Source organism: Oncorhynchus keta, chromosome 10, assembly GCF_023373465.1.
Source record: "Oncorhynchus keta strain PuntledgeMale-10-30-2019 chromosome 10, Oket_V2, whole genome shotgun sequence".
Classification (NCBI taxonomy): Eukaryota; Metazoa; Chordata; class Actinopteri; order Salmoniformes; family Salmonidae; genus Oncorhynchus; species Oncorhynchus keta.
Window position 1 is genome coordinate 37,780,709 of NC_068430.1, and position 15,818 is coordinate 37,796,526.

At 41.1% G+C, this 15,818-nt stretch overlaps 1 protein-coding gene and 1 long non-coding RNA gene across 4 annotated transcripts; one reads left to right on the forward strand and one right to left on the reverse strand.

Annotated features, from left to right (window-relative positions):
* The first annotated feature begins 1,186 nt into the window (after positions 1-1,186).
* LOC118388641 (uncharacterized) lies at positions 1,187-6,487 on the forward strand. 3 transcript variants are annotated; one of them, XM_035777913.2, is made up of 8 exons: positions 1,187-1,386; positions 1,812-1,946; positions 3,283-3,582; positions 4,199-4,336; positions 4,432-4,523; positions 4,636-4,716; positions 4,891-4,971; positions 5,124-6,487. In XM_035777913.2, the coding sequence occupies exons 1-8, from the start codon at positions 1,329-1,331 to the stop codon at positions 5,244-5,246; spliced, it is 1,008 nt and encodes a 335-aa protein (XP_035633806.1). In that variant the 5' UTR covers positions 1,187-1,328; the 3' UTR covers positions 5,247-6,487. The 3 variants fall into 3 exon arrangements, with proteins under 3 accessions (XP_035633806.1, XP_035633804.1, XP_035633805.1); XM_035777911.2 differs by having other exon boundaries at positions 1,188-1,386; positions 1,812-2,138; XM_035777912.2 differs by having other exon boundaries at positions 1,188-1,386; positions 1,812-2,138; positions 4,432-4,493.
* Positions 6,488-6,556: 69 nt separating this feature from the next.
* On the reverse strand, positions 6,557-15,090 carry LOC118388642 (uncharacterized). The gene is made up of 2 exons (XR_004826588.2): positions 14,735-15,090; positions 6,557-6,884 (listed from the first exon to the last, which is right to left on the reverse strand). It is a non-coding gene; the product is annotated as an uncharacterized LOC118388642 (long non-coding RNA).
* Positions 15,091-15,818: the final 728 nt, after the last annotated feature.

Here is a 15,818-nt window from a genome sequence, read left to right on the forward strand (position 1 = left end):
TGTAAATATGTTTCACTCTTCACATTCAAATCTGGATCTTACAACGCATTTAAAATACCATATGATAGAATTCAAATTTGATACAAATTACATGATGTATTTTGTCTTTCACTTTTCTTCTATAATACCATAAATTAAATGCATTCTGTAAATATGTATGATATATTACTTTTCTAAATGAAATTAATATCATTACTTTTATTAACAGTGTAAAGAATAGGAAAATCTATGGCAATAAGGCAATAAAGTTTGAACAAAAAGTACGCTCTTCTCTTCATTTTGATAAGTTGTGGTGTTTTATGTACATACATTGGCAATGTTTAGAATCATAGCTCTGCTAAATTCATGCTTAGTCTCTAATGGTGGTATGTGGAGTTATATTGCAATGTGTAACGTCTGCTTCCAACTCACACTCTCAAACACATAGATCCCCTGAACACAGCTCACGCTCCATATCCCAATCACCTGAATTCTGATCACCTGTTCACACACCTGTATGTCATTATCACACACTATTTAGTTCAGTTCTTTGCACCCCATCATTGTGAGGTTTTGTTTTGTTACACGGTCTAGTCAGAGCTCTGTTAAGTTCTGTATTAGTCCTCCCGGTTATTGTAGTGTTTGCCTATTCCCTGCCTGTACTTTTGTCTATCAGATTTCCTGTCGTCAACCCCTTGCCTGATCTCCCGGACTATGTTATTAGCCTTTTCTCTGCCTGTACTCTTACCTTTTTGGAGTCCCTGTGTATGTCTCCTCCCATGGTCATTTGCTAATAAACAACTGCTGCGCCCTGCGCTGGAAACCAGCACTCTGTCTCCCATCAAATTGATTACACAATGATGATAGAAATTCTCTTCAACCAGTATGCCTTTGTTGATTTTGGGGAATTATGCAATACCTGCCTAATTTTTGTTAATATACTCTATGTAGGGTCTATACTTGTTATCTAAAGTGGCTGAGCAGTTTTCCATTTATGAAATGACAGATTGGCGGATTGATGGTCATTTTGCCATGGATAAGATTATCATGGTCAAATGAACTATGATTCCATTAAAAAACGGACATTTTGAGAAGAGCTGACTATAAGGAGAGGAGAATGACTAGTTAGAGAAAAAGGAGAAGCAGAGAGGTATGTAACCGGATGTGGGGTGAGAGTCAGGACATACCATTCACACTCTACTTTTACTTCCCATGTCACATAGGTACACATATTGTCAGTCTACACTCACAGGGAAGAGGAGCGCCAAACTCAGTCCTTCTCTCAACACACACACACACACACAGAACATACCGTTTCTGTCTTTCAACATCAGGAGACCGTCATCATCATGTGGATCTCTGTGTTTCTGATCAGCTCAACCCTTCACATTACTGCAGGAAATGAAGGTGAGTCCTACTGTCTTAACCTGCATGTGGTCATGGAGACCTCACTGTTACTGAAAAAAAAATGTGGGAACAAATACTAATGCGTTTAGTATACAAAGTGTACACAATCGCATAAAGTGTTGCTTGTTGCTCTTACTCTGGGGAGATTGTTTATCAAGTCATCCTTCTGCAGTTCTTTTTCTGGCTCATAAACAATATTTATGGCATTTTTTTTTTACTTGTGGTCAAATAAACCTCTGATTTACTTTGGATAAAAGTGTCTGCTAAATGGCATGTGTGGATTCTGTTGCAGATCTCTCAAATAATTGCTCATAGTTTCAGACTTCATTTTAGAAAGCACTGCCCATAATGGATTGTGCTGTGTACATGCAGAATTGTAATAATACTCATAGTAATAAGAATGATGTTGCTCTGTGTTTCAACAGGCTGTACTCTGTCAGGCACTAACCATCCACTGCAGGAGATCACTGCATTCACAGGCCAGTCTGTTCTCCTGCCCTGCTCCTGTACTGTACGTCAGTTTGATACTCCCAGACTCACCTGGACTAAATTAACCCTAGGTCAGGAGCCTGTGATATTAACCCAGAGTGATCTCTACATAGACAGAGTGGAGCTGTTAAATAGAAAACACCCTGGGAACCTCTCTGTCCTCCTCTCACACCTCACTCAGGATGATCAGGGAGATTACAGATGTACAATCGAGGATAGTGACAACTGGGACATAGAGAGGGACATCAGACTCTATGTTAAAGGTAAAATATTCATCTCAGGCTTAGACAACTGTATATAGAAAGTATAACAGTAGAAGGTAAACATCTGTACAAAACCATTCATGGTTTGGTCCATCAAATATATAAGCTATTTCAGATTACTACAGTATATGGCATTGATAATACTGAAGGCTAGCAGTAATACTGTTAGTAATGGGTAGTCTTACGTGTTCATGTTAGCAGTTGTAGAGAGCTACCATCATCTAAAATTGATCAAGTAGGTTTCCCTCAACAAATTGCTCTGTTTTGTTGTGGAAAATTACATAATTAGTCATGCTATCCTGTGTTTTACTGCTTAAATAAGTCTCTTGTTATGTGTTAGTGTTTTTTCTAACCTGATATAAACTTGTCTTGGTGTGACTTAGTCATAAGACTGGTCTTACAGCTAAGCGACATTTGGGTGCCACCGCAGCATGTGAAATCCTGTGGGTTTACTATCTATAGAAAGTCACATGTATGGAACCTTGCAGAAAGGAGTAAAATATAGTGTTTGTTGTTGTGAATGCAGTTAGATGTATGAGCCCTCTGGCTATCAACCTTGTACTATCTTAAGTTTACACAGACATCGAATGACCTTTTACACACAATCTGCTGACTGCCACATATACAGAAAGGGGTTGTATGTTTTTCTCTATAAAAGCATTGAACCAGCACTGTTCGTTGAGCTTTTCAACTATGCACTGTTTAGTGGATAGTTGATTCTCCATTTTTGCAAATCTTATAATAAAGTGTTGTTTGAAAGAATCTGCAGTCTCTCTTCCCTTTGATTAGATATTCCACGACAGTTTCAACAGGCTGCACATTGTCAGGTGTCCAATCAAGGATAGAGAAGACAGGAACACATACAGGGACATCAGAAGAGAAGAGACTTAGAGTCTCAGGCTTAGATGGATGTGTATAGAAAGGATGACAGGAAGCAACAGTATACGGCAAACATCTGTACAAACAAACAATAAGTACAGTCCATAAAAATATCAGCTTTTTCAGATGACGATTTATGTACAAGAAGAATAGCAGCAATACTGTTAGTAATGGGTAGTCTTATGTGTTCATGGTAGAAGTTGTAGAGAACTACCATCTAAAATGAAGAAAAGTAAGCATAACACATGTCTACGTGTTTCAACAGGCTGCAGTTTGTCAGACTCTAACCAACTGGAGATAGTTCGATCCCCGGGCCAGTCGGTGCTCCTGCCCTGCTCCTGCAATGAACTCCAGGCTAAACCTCACAAACTGACATGGACTAAACTCGCCGCTATACCATTAACCAAGCGTGATCTCTACAGAGACAGAGTGGCAATGTTTAATACTGAGAGCTCTCCAGGGAACCTCTCTGTCCTTCTCTCATTCATCACTAAGGAGGATCAGGGGTGGTACAGGTGTACAATCAACAACCAAGACACTAGAGACATACATATCACTGTTGAAGGTAAGAGATCTGATAATGATCCATTTTATGAGTGTTGTCTGCACACTGAAAAACAAGCACTGCATTCACCATTTAAGTTGACTTTTTCATGCTCATATAAGATGTGCGTAACAATAAGTCGGTAAGGGGATAAAGACCTTGCCAGAGACTACAAAAGCACCACCAACAACTGCTTCTAATGGTCAGTTTATGTCCAATGAATATCATTTACATTACATTTAAGTCATTTAGCAGACGCTCTTATCCAGAGCGACTTCCAAATTGGTGCATTCACCTTATGACATCCAGTGGGACAGTCACTTTACAATAGTGCATCTAAATCTTAAAAGGGGGGTGAGAAGGATTACTTATCCTATCCTAGGTATTCCTAGGAATATCATGAAATTATACTCCACAGGCAGAATATTTCAAGGAAATTATTCAAATGTCTCAATTACACACATCTGCGACTGGTTTCTATCAAATTGTCATTACATTTTCTGTCTGATAGGTTCGAATTGATGACATTTGAACAAAAAACTACATCAGCATACAAGCTGACCACAGTATTCTGTTTTGCACCGAGCAAAGCTCCCTGTTATACTGTAGACTGACTAAACATGTCCATATCCTGTAGGAACAGACACAGTGAGGACGTCAGGAGAAGCTGCATCCTCTCTGCAAAACAATACAATCCAATACGTCTTAATGGCTGTCCTACCAGTCATACTGATCATCGCTGGAATGGCTTTGTACATATACAAGAGAAACAAAAGTATTTATCCACAATTGCAACCACTAAAAAAAAGCAATGTGGAATGTGGGAATGGTTCATTTTGTGTATTAAACTCTTTTTATTTTTTATCCCAGGAAAGAAAACCACAGGGAATAATAGTAGAGGGAGCAAAACAGGAGGAGAGAATAATGACGAGGTTAATGAATCGTTTAGAAGCTCTAAAACAGTGAGAGTGATGGGGAATGAAGATAGAAAGAATACATCCCACGTATCATTGTGTTGTTATATGGTTAAGGGTTCAAAGTTACTGTATGTGTGCCTTGTTTTCTGTCTCCTAGGATGATCCTACTACAATGTATTCCATGGTTGCGGACAGAAACACTGGTTTAAGCATCAACACAACACCACTTAGTGCACTAGTAAGAGAATGTTTGTGTTTGTTTGTTTGTTTTTAAGACTGTTCCTCGATTAAATCATGTCAAATTCAGTGGGAAAATGAAGGTCTCAAAAAAGATGACATCTCAATCCCTGTGCTATTTGTGTGCTAATGAATGTTGCAACGACATTATACAGTATGTATCTTCCCTCTCTAGGATGATCCCAATGCAATGCATGCTACGGTTCAACACAGAAACGCCAACCAAGAGGATACAACTACACCACTCAGTGCTCCAGTAAGAGAAAGTTTAGTGTGTGTGTGTGTGTGTGTGGTAGTATAAGCGTTATATATCATGTAAAATAGTGTGAATTTGTGCATCCCCAGATGTTAGCAGCAGTGCCTGTGTCTCTGAATGTATCTTGTGTTTCTTATCGTCCCTTTATATAGGATGATCCCTCAGTGATATACTGCACCATCGTCCACATGACAGGAAAAGGGAAGGCAGCAGTGACTCTGGAAAACAGTGGAGAAATAGAGTACGCCAGTGTCAAGACAGGCAGATCCTCCTAGAGCCACTATACAAGGCTCACAGCCTTATAATACAGAGAGATCTCTAACAGTATTGTGCCCAGTATCATGAGGCTTTATCTGGCGCACTTAACTATAAATATATTTCACTCTCCAATAACACATGTTTAGTGGTTAACTGGGCACAGGAAATCAGGGGCGGGTTTACCTATGCTATCATATGGAATTGTTTTAAGATGGTGATACTATCGTTTAGCTACTTTTTTTTATGTGAAGCAAAGTGCCTTGAATGGCTTGTGATTTACCTAGTTCCCTTTTTATATTGCTGTTTTGTAATAGAGACGCATGACTTCAGCCATTTAAAAAAAAAAGGGAGATGTGGTTTGATGTGTACATCTTTCGCAATCACTATTGCAAGAAGTTTCATTGGTGGCTATTCAAACTGATATATCACCCATTTTAACATATGAATCTTATCTTTCTGCCAAATAGCTGGTACACCTTGAAGAATTCATAATCCTTGAAGTTGACAACAAAAATGTAAAATGTTTGTATTTTTAAGCCTAAGTTTGCTACAGCCAACTATCTTCGTAAAAACAACCTATTGTCGAAACCAGTCAGTTAGCTACTTCCTCTTTGGTCTAATGGACAAATCACAAATTGTTGTTTTCCTGAACAAGAAAAGCACTCTAGCAATGTCATCAACTGAAGCATATGCTTTTAAAGTGCACAACGAACAGGGAATGTCATGTTAAAGTGTGTATGTTTCTGTACAGACAGTATCTCCATTTGACAAAGTCAGATTTTCCAATTACTTACTTCAGCACACTCCCACAGACCACAAACAGATGGCCATCTACAGTATCTTTTGCAATATACAAATATACCGATATGTCAGGGTATTTTTTAAAGCTAAAAACCTGTTTTTGCTTCTTCATTATGGGGTAATGTGTGTAGACTGATGAGGGGAAGAATTATTTTATCAATGTTAGAATAAGGCTGTAACGCAACAAAATGTGGAAAAAGTCAAGGGGTCTGAATACTTTCCAAATGCACTTATCAAATCTTGTTTTTGATATGTCCTCATTCTCAGCACTAACATGTCTGTGACTTTTCCTTTTAAAGATGATAATATTAACATGCTGATGTAGTAGACGCTTTTATCCAAAGCGACTAACACGAAGTAAACATATTTAGTAGCCTATATGTAGCCCATGGGCAAGTGGCTAACCTTGTGGATGTTGCTAACCCTATGCTGATAAACTTCACAAAACAAGTGTGAATTAACTGTTTTTGCCTTTCTCTTAAACATTGTGTGGAATCTTTATTATTGGGTTATTATCCCTAGCTACTAAGTTTACCATGTTACGAAGTACAAGAAATACAACAGGAAATGGCAAGTTGTAACTCTAAATCCAACAGGGGATTATTGGTGAAAACCCACCAGAACAGACAAGTCAAACACATTGAGGTGATTTGACCAATAACATGAAAAGGAAAGGGTAGAACATTGAGAAGAGATTAGGATTAAACAGCTGGAGAAGAAGGGTGTTTGGTGGTAATAATGTGTTCCAGGCATTTGTTCTTGCTGAGCGTGGTGTGTGCTCCCAGCTGCTGGAGATACGTAGGTCTCCAATGCCATGCAGTAGGTACGCCAGTCCTTGCCCATGGCCAAGAAACCTACAGAGCAGAGCAATTATTGTAAAGTATTGCACTTCTAACCAATAAAGAACATCGTTGCAAAGTTTGAGACAATTCTGTTTCAAGACATTTTTAAGATCTGTAGTGTCATATCAAATCAAATTAAATCAAAGTGTATTTGTCACCTGCGCCGAATCCACAGGTGTAGACCTTGAAATGCTTACTTTACAAGCCCTTTACCAACAATGCAGTTTTAAGAAGAAAAAAAAGTAAGAGATAGCATAACAAATAATTAGACAACATAGTAAAAAGCAATTGCTGGGCTATATAAAGGGGATGCCAGTACATAGTCAATGTGTCAATGTGCACGGGCACCGGTGTGGAGGTAATTGAGGTACTTATGTACAAGTAGGTAGAGGTATTAAACTGGCTATGCATAGATAATAACAGAGAGTAGAAGCAGTGTGGGGGGGGGGGGGCAGTCTATGACTAGGGTGGCTGGAGTCTTTGACAATTTTTAGGTCCTTCCTCTAACACTGCCTGGTATGGAGGTCCTGGATGGCAGGAAGATTGGCCCCGGTAATGTACTGGGCCATACGCACTACCCTCTGTAGTGCCTTGCGGTAGGAGGCCGAGCAGTTGCCATAACAGGCAGTGATGCAACCCGTCAGGATGCTCTCGATGGTGCAGCTGTAAAACCTTTTGAGGATCTGAGGACCCAAGCCAAATCAATTCAATCTCCTGAGGGGGAATATATTTTGTCGTGCCCTCTTCACGACTGTCTTGGTGTACTTGGACCATGTTAGTTTGTTGGTGATGTGGACGCCAAGGAACTTGAAGCTCTCAACCTGCTCCACTACAGCCCTGTCGATGAGAATGGGGGTGTGCTCAGTCCTAGTTTTCCTGTAGTCCACAATCATTTCATTTGTCTTGATCACGTTGAGGGAGAGGTTGTTGTCCTTGCACTACACGGTCAGGACACTGACCTCCTCCCTATAGGCTGTCTCATCGTTGTCGGTGATCAGGCCTACCACTGTTGTGTCATCAGCAAACCTAATGATGGTGTTGGATTCGTGCCTGACAGTGCAGTCATGAGTGAACAGGGAGTACAGGAGGGGACTGAGCATGCACCCCTGAGGGGCCCCCGTGTTGAGGATCAGCGTGGCGGATGTGTTGTTATCTACCCTTACTACTTGGATGCGGCCCGTCAGGAAGTCCAGGATCCAGTTGCAGAGGGAGGTATTTAGCCCCAGGATCCTTAGCTTAGTGATTAGCTTTGAGGGCACTATGGTGTTGAACGCTGAGCTGTAGTTAATGAATAGCATTCTCACATAGCCGTTCCTTTTGTCCAGGTGGGAGAGGGCAGTGTGTGGTGCAATAGAGATTGCATCATGTGTGGATCTGTCGGTGCGGTATGCAAATTGAAGTGAGTCTAGGGTTTTTGGGATAATGGTGTTGATGTGAGCCATGACCAGCCTTTCAAAGAATTTCATGGCTACAGACCTGAGTGCTACGGATCGGTAGTCATTTAGGCAGGTTACCTTAGTGTTCTTGGGCACAGGGACTATGGTGGTCTGTTTGAAACATGTTTGTATTACAGACTCAGACAGGGAGAGGTTGAACATGTCAGTGAAGACACTTGCCAGTTGGTCAGCGCATGCTCAGAGTACACATCCTGATAATCCGTCTGGCCCACCGGCCTTGTGAATGTTGACCTGTTTCAAGGTCTTACTCACATCGGCTGCGCAGAGCCTGATCACACAGTCGTCCGGGAACAGCTGATGATCTCATGCATGTTTCAGTGTTACTTGCTTCGAAGTGAGCATAGAAGTTATTTATCCCGTCTGGTAGGCTCGTGTCACTGGGCAGCTCTGGGCTGTGCTTCCCTTTGTAGTCTGTAATAGTTTGCAAGGCCTGCCACGTCTGACGAGCTGTATTGACGCTTTGCCTGTTTGATGGTTCGTCGGAGGGCATAGCGGGATTTCTTATAAGCATCCGGGTTACAGTCCCGCTCCTTCAAATGGGCAGCTCTACCCTTTTGCTCAGTGCGAATGTTTCCTGTAATCCATGGCTTCTGGTTTGGGTATGTACGTACAGTCACTGTGGGGACGATGTCCTCGTTGCACTTGTTGATGAAACCAGTGACCGATGTGGTGTATTCCTCAAAGCCATCGGAAGAACCCCGGAACATATTCCAGTCTGGCTAGCAAAACAGTCCCGTAGTTTAGCGTCTGCTTCATCTGACCACTTTTTTATAGATCGAGTCACTGGTGCTTCCTGTTTTAATTTTAGCTTGTAAGCAGGAATCAGGAGGATAGAGTTATGGTCAGATTTGCCAAATGGTGGGTGAGGGAGAGCCTTGTAGACTTCTCTGTGTGTTGAGTAAAAATGGTCTAGATTTTTTTTCCCCTCTGGTTGCACATTTAACATTCTGATTGAAATTAGGTCAAACTGATTTAAGTTTCCCTGCATTAAAGTTACCGGCCGCTAGGAGCGCCACTTCTGGATTAGTGTTTTCCTGTTTTCTTATGGCGGAATACTGCTCATTGAGCTCATTTAGACAGTGCCAGCATCTGTCTGTGGTGGTTTGGAGACAGCATTGGAAAATACAGATGAAAACTGTCTAGGTAGATAGTGTGGTCTACAGCTTATCATGAGATACTCTACCTCAGGCGAGCAAAACTTTGAGACTTCCTTAGATATCGTGCACCAGCTGTTGTTTACATAAATGCATAGGCCCCCACCCCATGTCTTATCAGAGGCTGCTGTTCTGTCCTGCCGATAGAGTGTATAACCCGCCAGCTGTATGTTCTTAATGTCATCGTTCAGCCACGACTCTGTGAAACATAAGATATTATAGTTTTTAATGTCCCATTGGTAGGATATAGGTGCTTTCAGTTCGTCCCATTTATTTTACAGCGATTGAACATTAGCTAGCAGAACAGAAGGCAAGGGCAGGTTAGCCCCTCTTATCCTGATCCTCATAAGAGACATTAGCAGCAACATTATGTACAAAATAAGTTACGAACAACGTGAAAAGACAAACAAAATAGCATGGTTGGTTAAGAGCCGATAAGACGACAGCCCTACCCTTCGGCGCCATCTTCCTCAACACAGCAATCAATAATATAGATTAATAGGGTCAAAATAGGCTCTAGGTAAGTGAAATATTTGTATTAAAAATACATTCCAAGTTGTTTCAGGACTTTGGTTGGTACATTTACCTGAGGCTTGGCTGGTAGAGGAGGAAACTAGAGGGAGAAGAAGTCACATTAGTTCTATTGAGGCTTGCATTAATTAACTTTATTCCCTTTTACTTGATTTGAAAACAATTTAGCAGATTGAAGCTTTATATAGGTTTGTTTGTTAGGGTCAGTGTCCATAATGAGACAGGGATACTAACGATAACACCCAGTATCCCAGGCACCTCCTTCTGAGAGAAGAATAATAATAATAATAATATATGCCATTTAGCAGACGCTTTTATCCAAAGCGACTTACAGTCATGTGTGCATACAATCTACGTATGGGTGGTCCCGGGGATTGAACCCACTACCCTGGCGTTACAAGCGCCATGCTCTACCAACTGAGCTACAGAAGGACCACTGCTGCATAGCCCTTGTGAGTCCTGGCCACATGGTTCTCCCCACTGTCTGACAACTGGGACACAGAGAGACAGATCGAGAGAGAGAGAGAGACAGAGGGAGCGAGGTAGATAGAGAGACCTCCCCCCAATATGGATGTGAAGTTTTTCTTGATTCGTCAGGGATCCTTGTATGTTTGTGTTTTTGTATTTGACAATACATTTAGCCTATCCATGCTCCCCTTCAACACTCATTCTAATGTTACAACTCTTAACTGCCTTTTTCAAATTACCCCCCACACTTTCTTTTCACTCCAAAAACACTCATCTGCTCAGACCCGTATGCTTGCACTCCCATCCCTAGTGTCTGCATTTTTGTTTGCCACTTGGCCTTAAATTGTACCAATTTGTTTTTCTCAGTCGCCCATGCCATTTCAATATTTCAATATTTAATCCTTCCATTTTTCCATTGTGTCAATGATGGCAGATTGATTGATTTCCAAGTTTTTAGTATACATTTTTTCAAGATCAGTGATGAGAAGAGAATCGTCCAGACCATTGGGTATTTCACTACACCACCATATGCCATGTCTTGAAATATGCAGACAGATGGATTAAAAGTAAGTTTACCTTGTAATACTTCTGACAGCAAACTTTATAGCTCTGCCCACAACTTCCAGACTTTATAGCATTCCCAGAAAGCTTGGATTATTGAGTCATTATGAGTTTTACACATGAAACATGCCTGCCTGTTGTGCTGTATAATTTGTAAAATTGTGTCTCTTGTATAATACATTCTATACATTAGTTTATACTGGATGAAGTACATTGTGTTAACTGTAATATCGTTAGTTTTGCTCTAACTTTCCCTTCATCTTGTGCCAACATCAATTATTTGTAAATCTTGGTTTCAATAGTTTATATTTTTTCCTAAGAGACTGTCAGTTTGAAATGCTCTCTGCATGGTTTTGTATATCTTCCCTATCATATGAACATCCTTTTTGACTCAGATAAGATTCCCTCAAGGTTGCTCTGATGTCCAAAATAATTCAAATCAAAATTCTGTGATATGTAACTTTTAAGTTTCATGTATTTGAAACTATCTACATTGGTCAGTCCAAAATCACTTTTTAATTCTGTTGCGGAAATACATGTACAGTGGGGCAAAAAAGTATTTAGTCAGCCACCAATTGTGCAAGTTCTCCCACTTAAAAAGATGAGAGGCCTGTAATTTTCATCATAGGTACACTTCAACTATGACAGACAAAATGAGGAAAAATAAATCCAGAAAATCACATTGTAGGATTTTTCATGAATTTATTTGCAAATTATGGTGGAAAATAAGTATTTGGTCACCTACAAACAAGCAAGATTGTCTCAATATTCACTGACAGCTGATCGCAGGCGTGCTTGCAGGCATTATGAGCTATGTGAGCTGGGCAATTAACTTTCAGAATGCGATTGTTGGCACTGCTCAATAACTGGTAAATGGAGAGGTGTTTCACAATTTTTCGAGTTTCCGCAGTAGCGTTACGAAGAATGCACCGATATTGCTAGCACCTTCAGCTAGCATGGCCTTGTGCATTTCTGTGGATGCATGCTGAGTTCGGTCAATCTCCCCTCCATGGCCAATTGAGAATTCCCGACGCATAAAGTACAGAAAGCTTTCGTTGAGTCACTGACGCGTTTAACCCATGTATTTTTTGCTTCACATTGTGCAGCTACAACAAACAGTATTTTTTGCAGGTTTATCCATATTTCCTTGATATGCCAAACCGACTGAACAATAACAGAAATTACTTTGCAGGAATTGCCGCGTTTATGCTATACTGTGATTGGATGAATATACGGGACAAGGGAGGTCCCGTATGGGTCAACTCAATTTATCCCAATATCAGGGACATCCCGGCTATTAAGGGACAGTTGGCAACCCTAGAGGAGCACCCTTCTTAAACAAACATTCATCTGTGCTGCTTGGTCATTTTGTCATTAAGGCAGCATGGTGCATCGTCCAGAAACATCTCTTTTCCATCAAATATATTTTCACATTTTCTAACTAGTTTTCATTGGAAAGGCAGATAAAGCGTTTATCAAAAGCAACCACTTCTGCATGGAAAAACACAGAATCCTACAAGTGCTTAATTAGTCTACTCACTTTTGTTTTGAGCTGACTTCACCTTCAGACAGAGCAGGGCACCTGGCTCACGCTCAAATAGAATGCAGTCATTGCAAAACACGCTAACATGGGCAGCCGGGCGAGATTAATCAAACCCCCTCACTGATTGAGATAGGTGTGTGTCCACCCCAACGTGCTGCATGTCATGACGACACTCACCTGCCTTGAACAATGAGAAGAGTTGAAATAGACAAAATGGTGGCGTACACATTGTTGGGATCCTTCTAGTACAGCGTTTGCAGGAGTAGTATTCAGGGCAGGAATGGGAAGGTGGACGGAAAAGGAAGTGAGACAGTGGATGGTGGTTGGATGAGTGAACGTGTTTGAAATGGAAAAGCGTTGCGGTAGATATTGATAAAGAAGAATATCAAGACGAAGCAGTGGCTTTATAAGTGTGATGCACTGTTGAACTCCACATCCAGAGGGGTTCGTGCTGATTGTAGGTAGATTGTGACAGACTGTTAAATGAGCAAGATGTAGGTCAGGAGATGTGCAGTATTATCACAAGGAGACATATACTTGGAATATGGAGGAGGAATGGAGGGAAAAAGAGAGGCAGAGGAGAGTGAGAGAGAGTGATGAAGATGGTGAGCTCCAGCCAGTTAAAAATGGTGGAAAAAAAGAGCGATGGTTTGTTAAAAGAAAAATGGTAGAAAGTGTTAGCAGAGTGAGATTGAGACAGGACGAGAAATGGAAGTGAATGAGGGCAAGAAATGGTTTTGCTCTCAAGAAAAGGAGTGATTACTGGAGTAGCAGTAAATGTGAAAGTTTACCAACTGAAGGGGAAGATTCCCGGTATTTGTGATGCTTGTCGTTTGGTGTGACACAGACTGGGTGGCGTGAGTGGTGAAACAGAAGAGACGTTGTCTGTTGTTGAGTCTTTGCCTGACAAATTGACGTTAGGATACATAAGTTATCCTGTACGAGCTTTTGTGCCGAATACATTACGATGTTACAGGTGTCGAGCTTATGGGCATGTGGCAGCAGTGTGTAGGAGGGCAGTTCAAAGGTGTGAGAAGTGTGCCGAAGGGCATGAGACAAAGGAACGTGTAGCATTAGGAAAAGTAGTGATACAGTATGTGTTAATTGTAGGGATGCCCATGGGGCTGGGGATCAAACATGTCCTGTGCGAGAGAGGCAGGTTGAGGTTTCCAGGGTTAGAGTAGTGCAGAAGTTTTCATATGCTGAGGCAGTGAAGGAAGTAGAGGGGGAGGGATCCTGAGAGGAGTGGTGTGAGTAGTATATCTGTACCTGTACAGTACATAGTCCAACAAGTGATATGTTTCAGTAAGATTGGATTTTTTTTACATTTATAGCAATGGTTATCAACTGTACTGCAGGGACGGAACGTACGTCGCAGATAATTGAGGTTGTTGTGGCAGCTGCAGAGAGGCATTTGGGTGTACGAGACTTGACGTCAGAAGAGTTACAGGGTGTGTTAAGTGGTGGTGTCCCATCCTTTCAGGCTGTTTGCCTGAAGTAGGACTAAATAGATTTAAATAGTGGAGTAGGGTGGTGTTTTAAAAATATAGATATGTTTTAGTGAGTTTAGTTTTAGGGTATTGGTAGGGTGTTTGTTTATTCATTCTTTCAAGCAAAGTATAAGGGAGTTATTAAACTCCAGTCTAGTAGGTGGCAGTAGTGCAACATTTATTGGATGTCAACCACTGTTAAACTTCATCAAAGAAGTACACATTGTTGGATTACTTCATGGAGCAAAACATTTCTTAAATGTAATAACAGAGTATTTTCTACATTCAAAATGAACCCCCTGCAACTAGACTTGGAAGTTTAGAAGACATGTTGTCTTCCAAGTCGGTAATTGAGAAAGTATTACCAAGTAAAGGTTGGTTGAACATTTGTGCTACGCTTAACATTACATTTGAGTCATTGCATTCAGACTTGCATTCATCTTAAGATAGGAGGGACAACCACAAATCACAGTCATAGTAAGTAGCCCTCCAGACGCAGAGACTCTCCAGATGCAGGCTGGAGGGTCTCCGGCTGGACGGGAACGGAGGGGAGCTGGGGGTGCAGGCGGCCCTCTCACCCCAGCCCCTGGAGTACAGGTTTCTGGAGGAGGAAAACTTTTTAAATTTTAAGATTAAATGTGACAAGTTCTATAATTACCCAAGCTCTGCTGGTACCTAAAAGGTTATTTCAGCTTTCAGTTGAAGCACAGGGAAAGACTCTCTTCACGCCACAAAGTGACTTTTTCGTACCAGTTTAAGAGAATTGACGCAGAAGGTTAGGCAAATTAATGCAGCAGGTTAGGAGAATTAAAATAGCAGGTTAGCGAAAATTCTCTCCTAACCTGCTATGAAAGTCCCATGAAGCACCACCGCCAGCAATGCATCTTGGTCTTGTTTTCCAGCTGCACGCACCCCCTACCCCCACTTTCTTCAGGCAGGTACAGGGTCACCTGTCCTCCTGCAGGCCCCGTTGTGTCGGAATCTTCTTCTATGGTATATTGCCAATGGTATATCGCCACCTACTGTGCGGGATGGAAACAGGATTCCCAAAAATGAAACAAAATACCAATAAATAATAAAAATATACATGTATATAAAAATAAATTAACTAAAATAAAACTACCAAAAAATAAACAAAATCAAAGTTTTCTGTTAAACATGTAACAGATCTGATCCCTACACAGGCTCAATGGGAACCTGGGAGAGCGGGTCTTCCAACTTCAGTACCCATTAAGCCCCAAAAACGTTTCTGCCGCAGCCACAACAATGTCCAGTTTCTTAGACTTCTTTGAGACTTGAACCGTACAGTTTATAACTGTGGCAACGAATGCCACAAAATCCATATTTTGACTGGCAGGAAAAATTTACTACAGGCTGTGGCATATGCACTACCATATCTTCACTAGCATCACTTGTATTCTCAATTATTATCACTCTGACAGACTCCACTTTTCCCAGCGCATACTTAACCATTTAACAGCTCAAACGTGTTTTTCCCACATATGCATCCTTACTCAACAAACGCATTACAACAAGAAGTGATTCATTATCATTCATACACGTATCCTCCACTCCAATTTTATTTTTGTTCAAGTTTTCACTACTATTGTTGTCAATTCAAAACATGTCTTCACCAACTTTGCTCGACGCGCTGCTTGATTCGAACACAGCATCCACTTCTGCCATCTTTTCCCTCGTTTCGAAATCACCCCACAAGAGGCGCTCTGATGTCGTTATTAGCA

Coding starts and splice junctions, on each gene's coding strand:
- LOC118388641 (XM_035777911.2), top strand. CDS start 1,329: ATGTGGATCTCTGTGTTTCTGATCAGCTCAACCCTTCACATTACTGCA. Junction 1,387..1,811: donor CATTACTGCAGGAAATGAAG/GTGAGTCCTACT, acceptor GTGTTTCAACAG/GCTGTACTCTGTCAGGCACT. Junction 3,583..4,198: donor CATACATATCACTGTTGAAG/GTAAGAGATCTG, acceptor CATATCCTGTAG/GAACAGACACAGTGAGGACG.